Here is a 16,732-nt window from a genome sequence, read left to right on the forward strand (position 1 = left end):
GAAAATCTACACCACAGCCTCTGGTTAGAAGGGGAATCTCCATGGAGCTCAAAGAGCAGTGAAAACTTGCAATACTAAACATCACCTTCTGCTCATGTGGTCCCCAGCTGCACACTGACAGGTACAGGAGGGTGTACCAGGGCACTGTTGCTGTATGCTTGCTTTTTGCCTGAGCTTTCTGGAGGTACATGATTTAAGAGCTGTCACTGTATGTGTAAAAAGAACCTCTCATTAGGTTCACTGTGATCACTCCTCCATTCTCGTAACATCCCATATGGACAAAACCAAAATGACCACTGTGGAAAAAAGAGTAAGTGGAGCTGTGGTAATCAGTGGGTGTGTTGACCTCTAAGCAATGGAGTTTTAGAGGAGAATGAAGAAAGAATGTTACTAACAAACACCCAGTCCAGGTCAATCTAGACTCTCAACTAGAGGAGAGTAGAAGTTGTCAGGGAACTAAGCGGGATCTCATGGGAGATACCTCTAAAAGGGTCAAACAACACAGGAGTACTGGAAGGTCTTTAAGGAGATCAAAGTACAACACTAGTATATGTAACCACACAGAAAAGCAAGAAACATTAGGATAACAATTTGGGAGACATGAAACAAATGAAGGAGCTCCAGTACAAAAAGGCAGTAGAGCAGGAGGAGCATAAAAAGGATGAACACACAAATATCACATGGGAACATATGGGTAGTGTTGGGAAAGCCAAAGCCCAGCTGGAGTTCAGACATGGAGGAAATATCAAAGGCAAGAAGAACTTCTACCATTACATAAGCAATAAAAGGATGAACAAGGAAAATGTGGGTTCGTGGCTGAAACGGGACAGCTCGCTGATATCCTTGCAGCACCTTCCTCTACCACGTGTGAAAGATGTTAGGAATTGGCAAAAAGCTATCAAAGAAGGCAGAAAATGTCATGGAAGGGCACCTGCGATATTGAAAACATACCTGTAACCCAGACAGGAGAGGGTGATGCTGCTGTCTTCCAAGGACAAACTGATATGACTGCTACAGAATTTCCAGTAACTCCCTCACTGCAATGACATAAGTTCCACACAGAGCATCACAGAGGAAGATCAAAGTCAGTGTCTCAGCATCACTATCAATCCCTAGTGTATCCTAGTGTATATCATGAAAGTAGGAAACAAGCTACAAACATTCTCAGAGGCAAAGGAGGCAGGGTGCATGTGACATCTGCGTGGTTGGTGTTCCCTCCAGGCACCAGGGGAATGGAAGCAATTTGGAAGAGATGGGGCTGTGTGGGTTAATCTAACACAATCCTTTCCATGAAAAAGCCTTGCCTGGGAAGACCACCTGTCCTCCCTCTACTTCATCCTCAGCACCTCTCCTCCTCTTCCCTTGTTCCCTGCCCACTCCAATGAGCTGGATGTTACCATTCTTGTCTGCTTGGACTCCACCCTTGGACAATGGGAAGCATGAGCAGTGGCCTGTGCCAGCAGGGGAGGACAAACACCACCTTTGTTGCTGCTGGATTTTTCTGCCTGCAATTCCTGTGGTTTCCTGGTATGTTTAAGTGATGAAACCAAGCAATAACAACATCTGTAAAAGAATGTCTGAAAGCAGATACTCTCCTAAATAACAGTTTATTAAATACTCATCCTCACAATATGAAACAGGGTGGGGGTGGGAAGAGGAGAGAGTGAGGAGATTGGGAAGGGAATTTAGAAACAAAACAAAACAAACCACAAAAAAAACCCCAAAACAAGCAAACCAACAAAAAAATTAAAGAAAACAGAAACCTTACAGTAATTTATGTAAGGACTCATCTCCACAGGGAGAAATAAGGAAAAAAGCCAATGATGCTAAAAAATATATACAGCTCTTTCAGTACTTCCCCAGCAGGATACAGAACAAGAGTAAAATATACATCAAAAAGAGTACAACCTCCAACAGAAAAGAAAAGCTAACAAAATATCAATGAACAAGAGGAAAGTAGAAGTAATCCTTTCTCATAACGAACAGCAAAGATTAAACTAATTTTCGTATTTTCATAACAAAATGGTATTTGTCTCATGATGCTGAAGTGTTCGTGATATTCTAAATTATTGAGTTATATTGGCTTATGCTTATTTTTCTCAGGCTAGCCACTATATAATATAGTAACAATGCACACTTACACAATACCTCTCACTTCAAGAGTCCTTGAAGAAATAGAGTATAGCAATTACCAAACTGAGAGCCATGAAAAGAGATGATTTCACTTCACTGAAGTCAAAGGGAAAGGACAAGAGCCCACTCACTTCCATCTCATTTCTACTTTGAACAAACCAATGTGCCATGGTGAGCAAAATATAGATTGTCATAATGAACTGGCTACTCTAATGATCATTAAAACAAACAAAAAAATTCCATTACCCACTCATCTCTGAGTAGAACAAAATGAAACCTAATGACTAACTTTTCTCCTTGCTAAATAACTTAAAGATTTTGTGAGTAACAATTATTTCACAGAGATGTTTCAATGGAAAACATTTTTAATCAAGAGCTATTTTTTGTGGTCCAGAGTATGCATATATAGGTCTGCACCATCCATGCATATATATAATCATAGACAGAGGTAATTCAAGGTAGCTTTCTTTTAAGAAAAGCAGGATTACCTAACTCACCCTCCTCAGTTTCTTAATATGAACAGAGGGGTTATGTACACTTATAACCTATTGAATTTCACTGCCACTGCAGTCTGAATTAAACTTCAGATGCCCAACCAGGCAAGTGACCAGACAAGAGGAGTAACTGCTTTTTATATGCCCATAATAGTTTCACACATTAAGTCTAAAATGCTCATTGCTGTATCTTAGAATTCCACTGCACTGTGACATGAAACAACACAGACCTGTGATGAGTTTCAAGCAGAGGTGCAACAGGATTTTAGAATACAGTGCTGTATACCAGCTGATGTATGGCATGCTCTGAGTACCCATGACTACAGTGTTAATACCCTTCTGGCACAATGCATAGAAGCAAAACTCTGTACCTCACTGGTTTCTCAATTAGGATTGCCAGTTCAATCACAATTACAGCTAAATTGTCAACATTGGAGTCCCCAAAGAGAAAGAAATGGAGCACACACAAGTGTCATGGGAACTTGAGATATCAGGGAGAGTTACATTAATTGTAGATATGTGGATGGGGTTTTTTTTTAAACCATTTTCAATGACTTCTTTAGTGCGGTAATGGAAATGTTGACCTTTCACATCTTGAAAAAAGAATCTATTTTTAACCCAACATGTAGATTTAGGAATTCACAGTAATCACAGATATACAGCTTGTACATACCATGCTTGTTTTTCTTCATGCCCAGTTTCTCAGCTGAATTAATCTTTCAGGAGATTCCCATCATAAGCTCCGGTAGCAGCGCAAGGTGAGAGGTCATACATCACCATAAAAGCAGACTGGCTTGAAGGTGAGCTCACTAAATAGCTGACTGGGGATAGAAGGCAGCCAAACTGTAATACTGCAATGAACTCCAGCACTACACTCCAATCAAAGGGTCGACTTTTCTTCTCTCAAAGGCAACCTTACTTTTCTAATTCATATAAGCACATAAAACATATCAATTTACATATCTAACATGATATATTCTGTAACTGTGTTTTTGCTACGGAACTGTAACAATATTAAGCTATGTTAGTTTCTCGGTAACATCCCACACTCTCTATGAAACTTTCTCCAGTCTTGGCAGACAAAGTATTATCCTTCTCCTCTATCAAATGGTTCTTCATAAAAATCTAAATTTCTTGTAATTGAAACCATATTATTGCTGCCCTTCTATTACTATAGACATAGGAAATTTCTTGGGCATGGCACTGTTGGCTAAACACACATTGTTTGGAGCAGAGATCTTCCTCTGCTTCACTCCTTTACACTTGCTGCTGAATTCCTAATAAGCACAGCTAATATCTAAAGAACACCATTAAAGGACTGTCTAAACTTCTGATTAATTAAACCTGGATACCCTGGGACCACCCTTTACCAGTACAATGCCGCACACAATTAAGTTTTCATCCAAAGTGAAAATCCCCCTGTTCCTACTGTACACACAACAAACAATACCAGACAGAATAAGGAGCACATTCCCTGCTGTGCTCTGTAACAGCCAACTTAGCTGCCTAGGAAAGGAAAGTAATGGCAGACAGTGGTCAGTAAATTAAGTCTCAGAGGATCTGGGATACTTCACTTAGTGTGAATTTCAGACAGCATCATACATCTTACAACCCCACCTGCATTTTTAGTCTGCAGTCTTGGTTAACTTGGCAAAAAGTCTGCCTGGCAAGTGTGCTGAGCTGGTTAAGCTATCCTTTCCTGTTAGTCTTAAATCTATTACCTTTCTATTGCATTTTTGGGTCTGATTCCTGGAGAGAAAAAACAAATAAAAAAACAACCACACCAACATCCATGACAAAATCCCTTGGCTCCCTACACATGAGCTGACTTCCAAAGGAATCAGAAACATGAAACACTGAAAAGATTCAGTGTTTGATAATGCAACACTGCAGAAACATGCCAAAAGTGGGCAGCTGGGGTCCCAGAAGTAGTAAAAATCTCTCAGGATGCAGTTCCAGATACAGGTCACCAGTTATCATCAAAAGAGCACCCAGGATCTTTTTCCCACTCTCCCCATCTCCATATAAGAGAGGATATCCATGACTTCACATGCAAGTATGACTTGCAGGACATATAACACCATTCCCTTTCTCCCTTTGGGTAGGTTTTTCTTGGACCAGTGATCAGCTGACCCTACATTCCCCAATGTCAATGAGTCACTGGCAATAGATTGAGCAAGAATGCCAGGATCACAGCAAAGATGTAGGAGTTGGCTACCTTTTTTCTTCATGCAAGCTTCCACTCAACATGAACAGCACCCACAGCACTCATGAGCTTGTGATGCTTGATTTGACCTAATAAAACCAACTGACATAACCCTTCTGGAATGTGACTTGCACCCTTCTGGGCTGTGAGCACAACCTTCAGCTGTGCTCAGGAAATACAGTGTATTTCCTTAGGTACATCTCACAGGGCTTGGAATCCTGCCCTGTAGGTTAAGCCCTTACTGGATCTGGAGTCAGATCATGACCTCTTTCTGAAGACTGCTCTACATTTATGGCACTGCAAAGCAACCAATGAATTGTACCAGCTCTGGTTCTAACACCTCTTAACTCCTTGAGTGATGCCAACTGCAAGATGAAGAAAACCAACAGAAAGCAAGAGGGGCTTCCTTTGCAGAAGAGATCGATACACGTGCATTGTCCACATGCAACTTGTTTCCCCAAATCAGTCTTGCTAAACATTAAGTAATTCTGAAAACAAATAGGTAATTGAATGAAGCAGAAACTCACAAATGACAATAGCAAATATCAGAAGTGCTCTTTCTTCTACTAATACAAAGAATGTACCCAAGCTGAATGAACCACTGCAAAACAGCTCCCCATATAGCCATGGAGTAAGCTTTGTTACTGAGACTATTCTCAACTGAATGTGAATAGGTACTGGTATTTTTGGAAATCTTTAAAAATAGGAGATTTATGTCAGATTACCCAGGCTGAGGTAAAACATGTTTATGAATATAACAACGTAAGGATGGATGGCATTTTTCAGATAGGAGACAAGAAGATAATTTGGCTGGCTATGAAAGACACCGAACAATATTGGCTTATTAAAGGGTTTTGTCATTTTAATAATTTCTTTTCATAATTCAGTCATGATAAGTGATTTGAATGTAGACAGATCAAGAAGAATTAGGAGGAGACTTCAGAGTAAGATATATAATCCCCCAGTGATTATTTGAGAGAACAAAATGTAGGCAAAGAACAGATGAGACTGCAGATCTGGAAACAAAAAGACTGATGAAAATTAGCAGTTCATCATTCAGTTTGAAGATTGATTGGGGGATCTAAGTCCCACATTTATATCTCCTTTTAACAACAGCTTACAGGCAAACTCAGCAAACACTTGAAAAAGTGCAACTGAACACCAAGTTGCACACATTTACCAATTTTTAGAAACTGGGCCACATTCTGCAATGACTAGCAGACTCAACACTAAAGCCAGTCAACACTATACACCCTAACTTCTTAATAGTAGCCACCAGCTAATAAATTCTCCACCCAGTCTTTATTAATCCAGCTTCCACACATTTTTGCAATAAGAAGTATTTCTCCCAGAATAGTTTTTGGCACAAAGAATGAAGATTTTTTTTTTCCTGCTCAAGTACCCCACCTTCAACCTCCTGGGGAAGGACCACCTTCTTCTTCATGTCCTTTTTTGACGCTGGTAACTGAGAAAGATTTCACTGCAGCCCAAAAGATCTAAAGTTGTAGGTCACTGGAGGATATTAAATGATAAGCAAATTCATATTTCTAAAGTAATTCTCCCAATTTATTAGCAATGCTAGCTCCTGTTCCACAGTAGGGGAGATAATAATGAAGCCTTGTTAAAGGGCGATGCGATATCTTTTATGTAATGTCTTTTTTTCATTTGTGATAAAGTCATTAAAGCAGCACTGTGTCTTTCTGAAGCCTTCAACAATAGACTGCATTAAATCTCCTGTGCAAAATTAAGGACAGTAGCTCACTGGAAAAATAAGCATGTGTTCTTGCTAATGCTGATGGCCTTCTAAAAAGCATTAAACTACTCTAAATTGGTGACAGTAAAACAATGCAGAACTGGTTTAAGTTTTTCCAAAGCAAAGAAAAAAAACTATTTCCCTTGTAAATACCTCTTTGTTCCAAATCTGACTAGTAACCTCTATCTCATAAGGCATGTCAACCTTATAGACTGCCTAAATCCTAGTCTCCCACAATGATCTAACCTCAACTCAGTGTCTTAAATCTGGGCTGGTAAAGGTTTGTCTTCACTACACCAACAGAGGCTGCAGTTCCAGAGTCCTGCTCACCTCTTCTCCAGTCACAGGCTCCAATGACCTCGTGCATGGGGCATAGCTGAAATGTCAGCTTCAATTTCCTTTCAGACTCAGCTAGAGACTGGGCTGGTTTGCAGCTAGGAGTACCTCACACCGTTTCATTCTCCCAGGGCTACCCTAAAATCTCAGCTGGACTACACTTTCTTTGCTTATTCCTTCTGCAGTATTGCATTATAAATTCACCTTCACTTGCTCTAGATAAGTAACACTTGTGCAGTGTAATGGCTGAGACTACCTTTTAAGAAAACTACTTAAAAAACTTTCCAGGGGTATCAGACCAAGTTTGGATGGAGCACCCAAATACAGCGAAAGAGCAATCGTGAAAAAAAACATGTAACACAAAAGTTAAAAATCTTGGAGCTCATGCACAAATGGCAGAGAAGAATTTTACATTATACGTAACCTCTTTTGCAAAAAGACTGAAGTCTCCAAATTAAAACAGGAAACAAGGGAATATAATGGATTGATTACCTAGCTTGGTATCCAAACACAGCAAGAAGTGCTAGTATCTGCTCTGTCCTGGTTCTCATCTACATCATGCATGACTTCTACTACCAGCATACACAGTCAAGAGACAACGTGGTGAAGACCAAGTTGCCCAGAGCAGTACAGGGAAGATGAATTTCTTATGAATGAAATGTGTATGGCCACATGGCACATGTACGTAAGAAAAAGTAAGTGAAAAAAGTAACTCAAGGTTAAAAGCTAGTGTTGTTTCTATAAAAACTTTCATTTTGGTGCTGCAGGTGGGAATGTTCCCTCTGAGATTTTTTTACTTCCATGTTGTCCAGTTATTGGAATGATCCTTTTTTACTTTACCAAGAATTCTAAGCTGGGTATTTTCTATTTCTTTAGTAAATAGGTCAAGGGAGGACCAGCTGGGTGTGCAACACAGTCCTGCATTCATAAATGGCCAGACAAAACCCAAAATCCCCCAGCAAGGTTCTGTGTGTGAAGCCCACCTTGGAAGCTATGAATCACAAGGTAGAGTTATCCAAGGCACAACTACAGAGAAAACACCTTTTCTGGATGATATATTCATGTGTCCTGCAGAAAAGCATTCAACATACCTACAAGGAACAGGCACATATCCTTAAAAAATTCTTTAAAATTAAGAAGATGTTTACTTGAAATATGGGCTCAGACTTAAACAGGAGACAACTCAAAGTGGTCCTGTAGCACTTCTACGACAATAGCACCCTAAAGCCTCATGGGCAAGCATGACAACTCAGTGTTCTCTGGTCTGATAGACAATGCTCACCAACCTGGTCAAGGGCCACTGGTGGTCCAGACCCTGTTGGTTTTCCTCCTCCACAACTGATATTGCCTTCATGATTCTCCAATCACAGATGAAACCTTTTTTACATAAACCTTAACCCATGTCTCACTTCTGCCCTTGCAAACCTAGAGCTAACCTAGAGCCAGCAGCTGATACCAAGCCAAAACAGCAAAAACCCCAAATGTCTTCCTCTGAGTATTGGAAGTTTGTCTGGTGTTCAGCTCTTAAGTGATGAAGCTTTGGCCATTATGCTCAGAAGACTCAAAATGCCATCCTAGTTCCCAAAGTTTCAAGAAGTTGCATCTCCCTGTACACACATATGCTGTGATGGAAGTGCAAATCTAGGGACTTTGGGTGCTATAAAACACAGACAGACACCACAATTTCAAACTCCTACTACTTGGATCACACTTTAGTTCCCACTCCATGCTTCCCAGTTATGATATTCATCTTCCCAAATAGCTCCACGTGCTGATTTTGGTAATCACATCCTTCAAACACTTGTCCCTGTTATGTATACCAACATCTACATTCAAAGCAGTCTCCGAAGTACATGCCAAACATCTGTTTCAACCAGCTCTCTTTAGAGTTTAAGCTGTTTGCTGGAAAATTGCCATCCTAACGGCCAGCTCCTCTGTTAGTGAACTGGAGAATTCATTTTGTATTTATTGATTGTTCCCTAATGAAGAATCATAAAGGTGCCAGAGACTCTTGACCAGACACTACTTAATTAGTACTAAAGTGCATAAAATTCAAAATCAAACGAGCTCTTTGTCCAATGGCTCAGTCACTGGGGGAAAAAGTGACATCATTTTCTGCTTATACAGAAGTCCATAAAATTTTATTAAAAAACTCTAAGGAAATTAAAAAATTATATAGATTATTCATTTCCTTCCAGTTCCTAAGATACCAAGCAGGTCTTCCAGAAACAACTCACAGTTGGCTAAAGGAAGTACTCTTCATAAAGGACCCAGCAATATATATCATACACAGAATTCATTTTGTACTGAACAAAGGCAAACGGCAATGGAATCTTTGTCTTCTAAACACTATACAGAAACGTCTCTTTTACATAAAAAGACATAATGCAAAGCATCCAGAAGGTATTAAAAATGAATGGATCCTATCTTATCATCATCGTGGCTCACATAATAGTTAAATTTTTACATTCCCACAAACTACATCGTATTGGAGTAATTTCTGAGGGTACTTGCTCTCAAGAAGACAGAGGTGAGCAAGAACTTGATCAAATGCCAGCCTTTTTCTTCCTCTCAAACTTAAAGCCTCAAAAACACCCTGAAAAACTGGTATTTCCTTGCAAGTATTTCAAATTTAGTCATCCTGAAGCCAAGTAACAGAATTAGGCAAAAGCCCATCCCTACAAGGCAATAGCATTGCTGCTTCTATTAGGCTGCTTGTTGAAGGCATCTGTCTTCAGATTAGTAAAGTGGCTTGGACTCTCTGGAATAACATACCATGTACACAAGGAAACAAAGTTTCATGATTAAAAAAAAATCCACTAGAACAGATATCCTTGCTGTAATCTACAATCATTGATACCACATTGCAAGAAAATACCCTCCCATGTTCCTAAAAGCTATCACTCCAACACCAAGTTCTGCATAAAAAATCGAAATCCAATTCATGGTCTGTACCACATCCAGCAGCTGATGTGATACCAGCCTTAGTCCTTTATCTTAATGATAAACAAGTGCATTTCACCAGAGGGAGAGAAGGTTTCCACAAACAGAAAATGGAGCAGGACGAGCATATAAAGGATTAAACAATTGCAGTAAGGCAAATATCTCAAGAAGGCAGAACAACAAAGATACATACATACATACATGGACTTGCCAGACATATGGTTTCCTTTACTGAAAGCTATTCTTTTTTCCTGTTTTTTTAATTAAACTCGACTTTTTTTAATAGGTGTAAAATTACACCAACAGCATCTCAGCTATCTCAGATGATTTCAGTAAGTGTTCTGCAGAGTTGTGTTCTGTGCTCCCAGCAGATCAGACTAGTTGCTCACCAGTACAAGTCCCAAGAATATATGTTCCAGAACAGCAGAAATAAAGGAAAACATAGAAAAGAAAATGGGAGGGACAGCTAACCACAGAGAAGCTGGGGAAGGGTTACCAGAGTGAGGTCACACAAACCTCTGCTTACCCCTTGCTCAGATTCCAGCAGCTCTGTTTTGACTCTGACTGCCGGCATCCCATCAAGCATTAACATTCTGTTCTCAAAGGCGCTGATGTCCTAAGGCAAAAAAAGGACAAGGTTAATAAAAAAATTATGGAAAAACCACTTTTTTCAATTCACTGGTTTAAGTTCTACAATACTGTAGAAGTATGTTTCTTTCAGTGGAAATGAAGTTAACGAGGAGGATGTAATAGTAATTTCAAAGAGTAGCTACCAAGTTACTACTTCTGCTAAAACAGTAAATCACTCTTTCAGTTATCCTTAAAAGAGAACTAAGTCTTCATAAGCAACGAGGAAAAATCATCTCCGATTACTATTTTGTAATTTGAAATTAATTACACAGGTACACGTATATTAATTCCTTGCTTTAGAACTGAAAAGGAAAACAGTGGTGTCAAACAGTTTGAAGGTTTTGGCAGTATGCTTAGATATAGCTGATTTCAGTCAAAACACTTTTACTTCTGGTAGAGAAAGCTTTTATCAAGAGAAGTTACAGTGAAGGCCTGTATGCACACACATTACAAATGAACACACAATTGCTCAAATTTCTTACCATTGTCTTATAAAGTTATCAGCATTTGCTAATGAAAATCTCCACACACCTCTGAGACAAAATAAATTATCTCTGAGAGAGATAAAAAAGCAAGTTAAAAACATGCACTGTCCATATAGTTATGGGCACTATATGCTGAGAGCTTCAGCTGAAAAAGGATTTGCAGAACTGTGGTTCCCTGAATCAACATTGCTGCTGTTACCAGAGCAGTTTATGAGGACATACAAAACAATTCTCTTGTGCCTTCAATTCAAACAGCATCTCAACCTGAATCAAGTTTCTACTCCAGCCAAGGCTCAAGGCTGGTGTTTGAAAATAAGTGTCTTCAGCTGCCATTTAGTCTGGATAACATGGAGAGAATAAAAACCATTTTATCCTTCAACCTAGAATGTGAGCTTACAAATCCAGACACCTTGGTCAGTGCTACAGAAATCTGGAGACATCACACCCATTTTTCAAATAATGTAACTGATGCACACTTCACCTACAAGTGACTCATTCACAGTCAGTTATTAATCCGCAGCCCTGTCTGGAAGACTCTAGACTGGAAACTCACCTCTGCTCTGGTACCTCGTAGTCCTTTAACTGCATGAGAATGGAAAAAAAACCACACTTTCCCTGTGTTTCACAGGCAGTGGATGCATTCAGCACTGCGTGGTGCCATTATTCATAAGGAATGTATTCATAACCCTGTTCCTTATCATGGTTGCTTCAGTGGAAGTTTAAGGAAAATGGTCTGTCGGAATGGAGATTCCAAAAGTACATTTTAAAACCTTAAACTACTTTAAACAGTTTCTTTTTTCCAATTGATACATCTCATCCCAGGACCTCCACTTTCCAGGATATAAATACTGCAGAAACTGTTTATTTTTTGCATACTCCTTTATTGTAATTTAAAGAACATGATGAAAAAGGAAACTGATATGCCCAACATGCTGCCAAAAGCAGAACAAATGACCTGTTTAAAATCCCTGTCACCCTCACTTTAAGTCCTGGTGTATTTTAGCACCAGGGCTGTGGTTACTTACTACAGGACTGGAAGAAGCCTGATGGTGAAGCAGATAAGCAACTGCAATCTCTATTTCTTTCCTTTAAAAGTAGATTTAGATCATTCACAAAAAGCTCTAAGTGCTTAGAGTTATAAAATTTCAGACTGAAGAACTAATTTTCAGCAGGACACCTCTGCATTCAAACATGTGAGAATGGAAACCAGTCAAGCTATTGAGATGTCTCACTTCATGCTATGCCACTGCTGTGCATCTAGTGTACTTTTAAAAGCTGGCACAACAAGAAGGGGAAGAAAAACAAGTTCTTCCTATGTTTGCTGAGCAAATTATTTTGTGCACCTTGATCTTTATTCAGTGTTTGAGGCACAAGCTGGAAAAAACACAGGAAGGGTCTCTGATGCCACAAAGAAGCTGGATGAAATTGTGCCTGGCTTTACATCTTTCTCCCCAGCAAGGGCCCTGCACTGTTTACTTATTAGCAGCAGATCTCAGGTGTCACTGAGCCCCATCAGTTTGGCTGTGGTTTGAGGTGGATAAAGAGCAGAAGCCACCGTGGCATTCCTGGCTCCCCCAGTGCCTATTTTGCAAGTTGAGAGGTCCCTCTGCTTTCTTGATTTATAGGCAGCACAGTTGAATTTTACAGCAAGATCAGGAATACACCATCATCAAACATCCCTTAGGCTGTTTAGCTCATAGACAAAGAAGGATGAGCTGATGCTGCACCGTGTCCCTGAGGAAGTTTTACCCGCCTGAGCAAAGGGACGAGGCTGGCTTACACAGGAGGCACAGGCAGAAGGAGGGGGGAAGACAAAGTGCCACGGAGGAAAGGCAGGTTTAATGAACTGTTAGAATCTGATTAGAGGCTAATGTCCCTTTTAGTGCTTTGTACCAATTTACAGCTGATATACTTGAACCATTTTTTCCCCACTGGCTGTGATAAACTCATTAGTTTTAAAAATGCAAGCTAAACAGAGCCTTTGAAGTTTAAAACTGATAAATCATGAAAACCTGACTAGTTCATGTACCATTTAACACATTTACATTTAACTAAATTTTCATCGTGTTTTCTTCTCCTTTTGTTCTCCAAAAATCTTATTTCTTAGAAGCAGCCTTTCGAGTGCTGGTCTGAAGAGCAAATACTCTGGCTGCGAACTGCTCTGCCTTTTGGGTAATTTATAATTCACAGGAGCAATAATCACAGGAGTAAATTATTTCCAAACTATCTGATCTCTTCTGCATTTATAAATTGAAGTACATTGTATGACACATCCTGAGAGGCCACTGCCGAGTAGATCCAGTCTGTGTGTGATCACAGGGATGAACATTCGGCCCAAAGTCACCCAGATCCTTCCAAATGGTGCTCTCCTGCCATAGCCAGTGCTTGCACCACAATATCTTCAAAGCCATGCAGCAAACCAGGTATAATTGTTGAGGTTTGCACAGAGTGGGCTGTCACTTAAGGCAAAGGGGCTTGAGTTACTCCCACTGGGGCTGGAGATACGAATTGAGCTCTTCCAGGAGCCTTCAAGGTCAGGCAAGCAGATGGAGCATCCACACCAGAGTGAGGCCAGGCTGCTCCAGTGCTCACATTAACTGATGACACTCATGAGACCCACTGGCAGAGACAGGTGATGTGATGTATTGAGCCAATGCATTATTCAGGCAAACTCATTTTCTTCATTAACTGTGGTAGCTAACTTCCAGCCCCCAAAATCTCTCAGGTGAAGGGTACCTTAATTTGTGTGACAGTCCTTCCTTTTCTAGCCTCCCACCTCAACCCTCCTGGTGGACTCCTTTACCACCTTCGTAAAATGCACAGCAGATGTAGGTCCTCAACCAGGCAGACAATCAAGCCAAACACTGCATGACCTTACCAAAACATCTGTTCTCTCAGATGAGTAACTCATCCTAAAAGAGATAATGCTCTCAGTGCCATCCGCTGGAACCTGCCACTAATCACTTTTGGACATTTATTCCCTTGAAATATTAATTAAAAACACAAATCATACCCAGGCCTGTATGGGCAACTGCTACTAGAGCAGTTGTTACACAAGACAGATAAGTTTTCAAGCTTACAAGCTCTTCTGAGAAGCTGTGGCAGTCAGCTGATAACCAGACTCTCCCACTCCTAAAAATCCTACATTTTCAGCACAGCACCTCTAGAACCATCACTGGCATTTTCTTCACGAAAACAGCTTTCCATTGCAACTCTTAATCAAATTATCTTTCACTATTTTAGAGGAAGAAAAAGATGCCCCAAAATCTCATTATTTCATCCTGACGCAAAGTCCCTCAGCATCCTTTAGTGTTTATTTAATTATGAATTACACTATTAGGACATTTGCCATTCACAAGAAGTGCTAAGGTTCTGTAGGCAAGTTTTTCACTTGACCAAGCCATACATTTTGGGACACACTGCAAACTTTTAACAACCAGAGTATCTGATGCCACAACTGACCTCCTGTTCTGAGACACCACCAAAGACACCCCTTTAAACACCCTTTATAATTTCTTCTAAGCATAAGATGACAGAAACCAGATATTCCCACCCCACATCACAGGTTTTTCTCCCTCTCCAAGATTTTCACATCTAGCTGCTCAGTACTAAAGCCCTACTCCTGGCAACCCCAGAAAGCAAGCACTGAGCTCAGGCTTCAGAGCACCCAGAACTCAAACCTCACATTTCCTGCATGGATTGACAAACACTTACATTCCTGTGAAAGAAAGTCTCCTCGTCTTGTTCCAGTCCTGAACACACAAGCAATACAGAGGCAAGGCAGATGATGCTTCATACTACTGCCACTAATGAAAGGCTCAGTCTCACTCTTCTCACTGAAGAGAACTTAGTTCTCACTGAAGTGTGAACAGAGTTGCACACTGGTAAGACAGAGACATTGATGGTTCTGTTTTTTTCCAGGGTGACCTGAAAGGTTCAGCTGACAACTCAGTTTTCAAAACTCTTGTGGGCTTGACCTTAGGCATCTACCATATGGCTATACCCATCCAAGCCACTGCTACATTCCTCCTCTCCCTCAACAGCACAAGGGAAGAACAGAATATAGAAAAGCTCAGGAGATGAGATAATGACAAGAAAATCACTTATAGGGTACTGACACCAGCAAAATGGACTTCATTTGGGGAAAATTAATGTATTGCAAATAGAGTTGGATGAAAAGAAAGAGAAACAAAACTAAGCACCTCCACCCCCAGCTTCCTTCTGCCCAGGCCCAGCTTCATTCCAAATATTCCTTTACTTTTCTGTACAAACTTAACTTTTAACATTACACTCTTTGATTTTGAGAAATGAAGTATCAGTTGAGGGAAGAGCAGTCTCAAATTCACCATTCAAGCTTACAGTACAAAGTTTCAAGCTTAAGGGGAGTGCATTTGAACAGCTAAGAGCCGTGAACAGTTTTCAGGCAGTCCTTCTGACCCAAAGCTATGACACAAAACTTCCCCTGCCTCATTTTCAGGTTTTTTTACACAAGTTTTCTGTACCTGCAATTATTTCCTAATTCATAATTATATTCTTGGGGTAATTTTTATTATAACAATGTTCTTGACAGTTGATAAACACAGGGCTTTAAGTCTTGCTTTTTTTATACAGACATCTTAGAAATATCACTGAACTAACCATGAAGTAACCTATGTCAGTTATATGCCCTATGAATAAGATTACCTTGTTAATTTTTCCCAACAAGTATACCCAAATTTATATTATTCTCTTTGCTTACATTACTACAATAAAGTTATTCATCAAAGCAACAGTCAGCATAACACACCAAGACAAAAAATGTAAAGTGATCCACTTGAGGTAAAGTAGAACCTTTTAATGGTATGACTAGGTAGGTTTTTCAAAATGTGAAATTTTTTTTTCTCATAGTTTCAAGGGATAATATAAAAATGAAGGATTAGCATCTCTTATCAAATATAACAATCTTCATAGGGAAAGGAAGCCAAGGAAACCTGTCAACTAACTTAGTTTTGTTAAGACCTTTATACACTATACAATGAGATCTGTTATTCACTTTAATGCAGTTCTGTCTGAGATAAAACATACCAGTTAAAAAAGTATATTCATGTGGCTAGAAGAGAATCACTTAACTGGGAGTTCTGCCAGGGAACTGGGGGTAACAGCCCATGTCTTGCCATAAGATCTTCATCATATGTAATTATATCCATAGCTGTGTGAAATGTTCATAATGAAAGGAGAGATTCTGGTAGTTCTGTATTTTACTCCAAACTTGAATTTTCAGTCAAATTCACCAGAAACTACAGTTTGCCTTTACTGATGCTTCAAGGAAAGCCAAAACAATTTGTGCAAAAAAAAATGAAGTAAAGCTTTACACTTCTTACTGTTTTCATATGAAACTGGGTGGGGTTGATTCTAGTTCATTTCAATTCACATTAATTTTTTTTGGTGAGAAGGGACACAGACTGCAAGGCATCCAGTGAACAGGGAGGCATCACAGCTGTAAGCTTTTTAGGAAGGATTCTGAGTGTGGTCTCCTATTACAATTGTGCCTGCCAGGTAGAGCCCAAACCTCAACAGTGGCTGTGACTTGATGCTGTCAGTGCCTGAGGCACATGCAGAGTTGGCCCTCAGCACATGCTCCCAAGCTCAGATCCTTGCTAGAAATACCAGACCTGTGCAGCTGTATCTCACTCACACCAGTACAAAGATGTGCACATGCAAAACAAGTTTCTCCAATTCCTAGTCCACTGCCTAGATCTCTTGAAGAAAATAT

General features: G+C 39.9%; 1 protein-coding gene across 1 annotated transcript in view; it reads right to left on the bottom strand.

Moving 5' to 3' along the window:
• KLF12 (KLF transcription factor 12) overlaps nucleotides 1-16,732 on the bottom strand; it is a 228,388-nt gene that overhangs the window by 130,892 nt on the left and 80,764 nt on the right. Inside the window, exon 3 of the mRNA XM_066545072.1 lies at nucleotides 10,392-10,481. Within this exon, the coding sequence (XP_066401169.1) occupies nucleotides 10,392-10,481 (90 nt within the window). The remainder of the gene's footprint in view (nucleotides 1-10,391; nucleotides 10,482-16,732) is intronic.

Source organism: Molothrus aeneus, chromosome 2, assembly GCF_037042795.1.
Source record: "Molothrus aeneus isolate 106 chromosome 2, BPBGC_Maene_1.0, whole genome shotgun sequence".
In the NCBI taxonomy this organism is placed as follows: Eukaryota; Metazoa; Chordata; class Aves; order Passeriformes; family Icteridae; genus Molothrus; species Molothrus aeneus.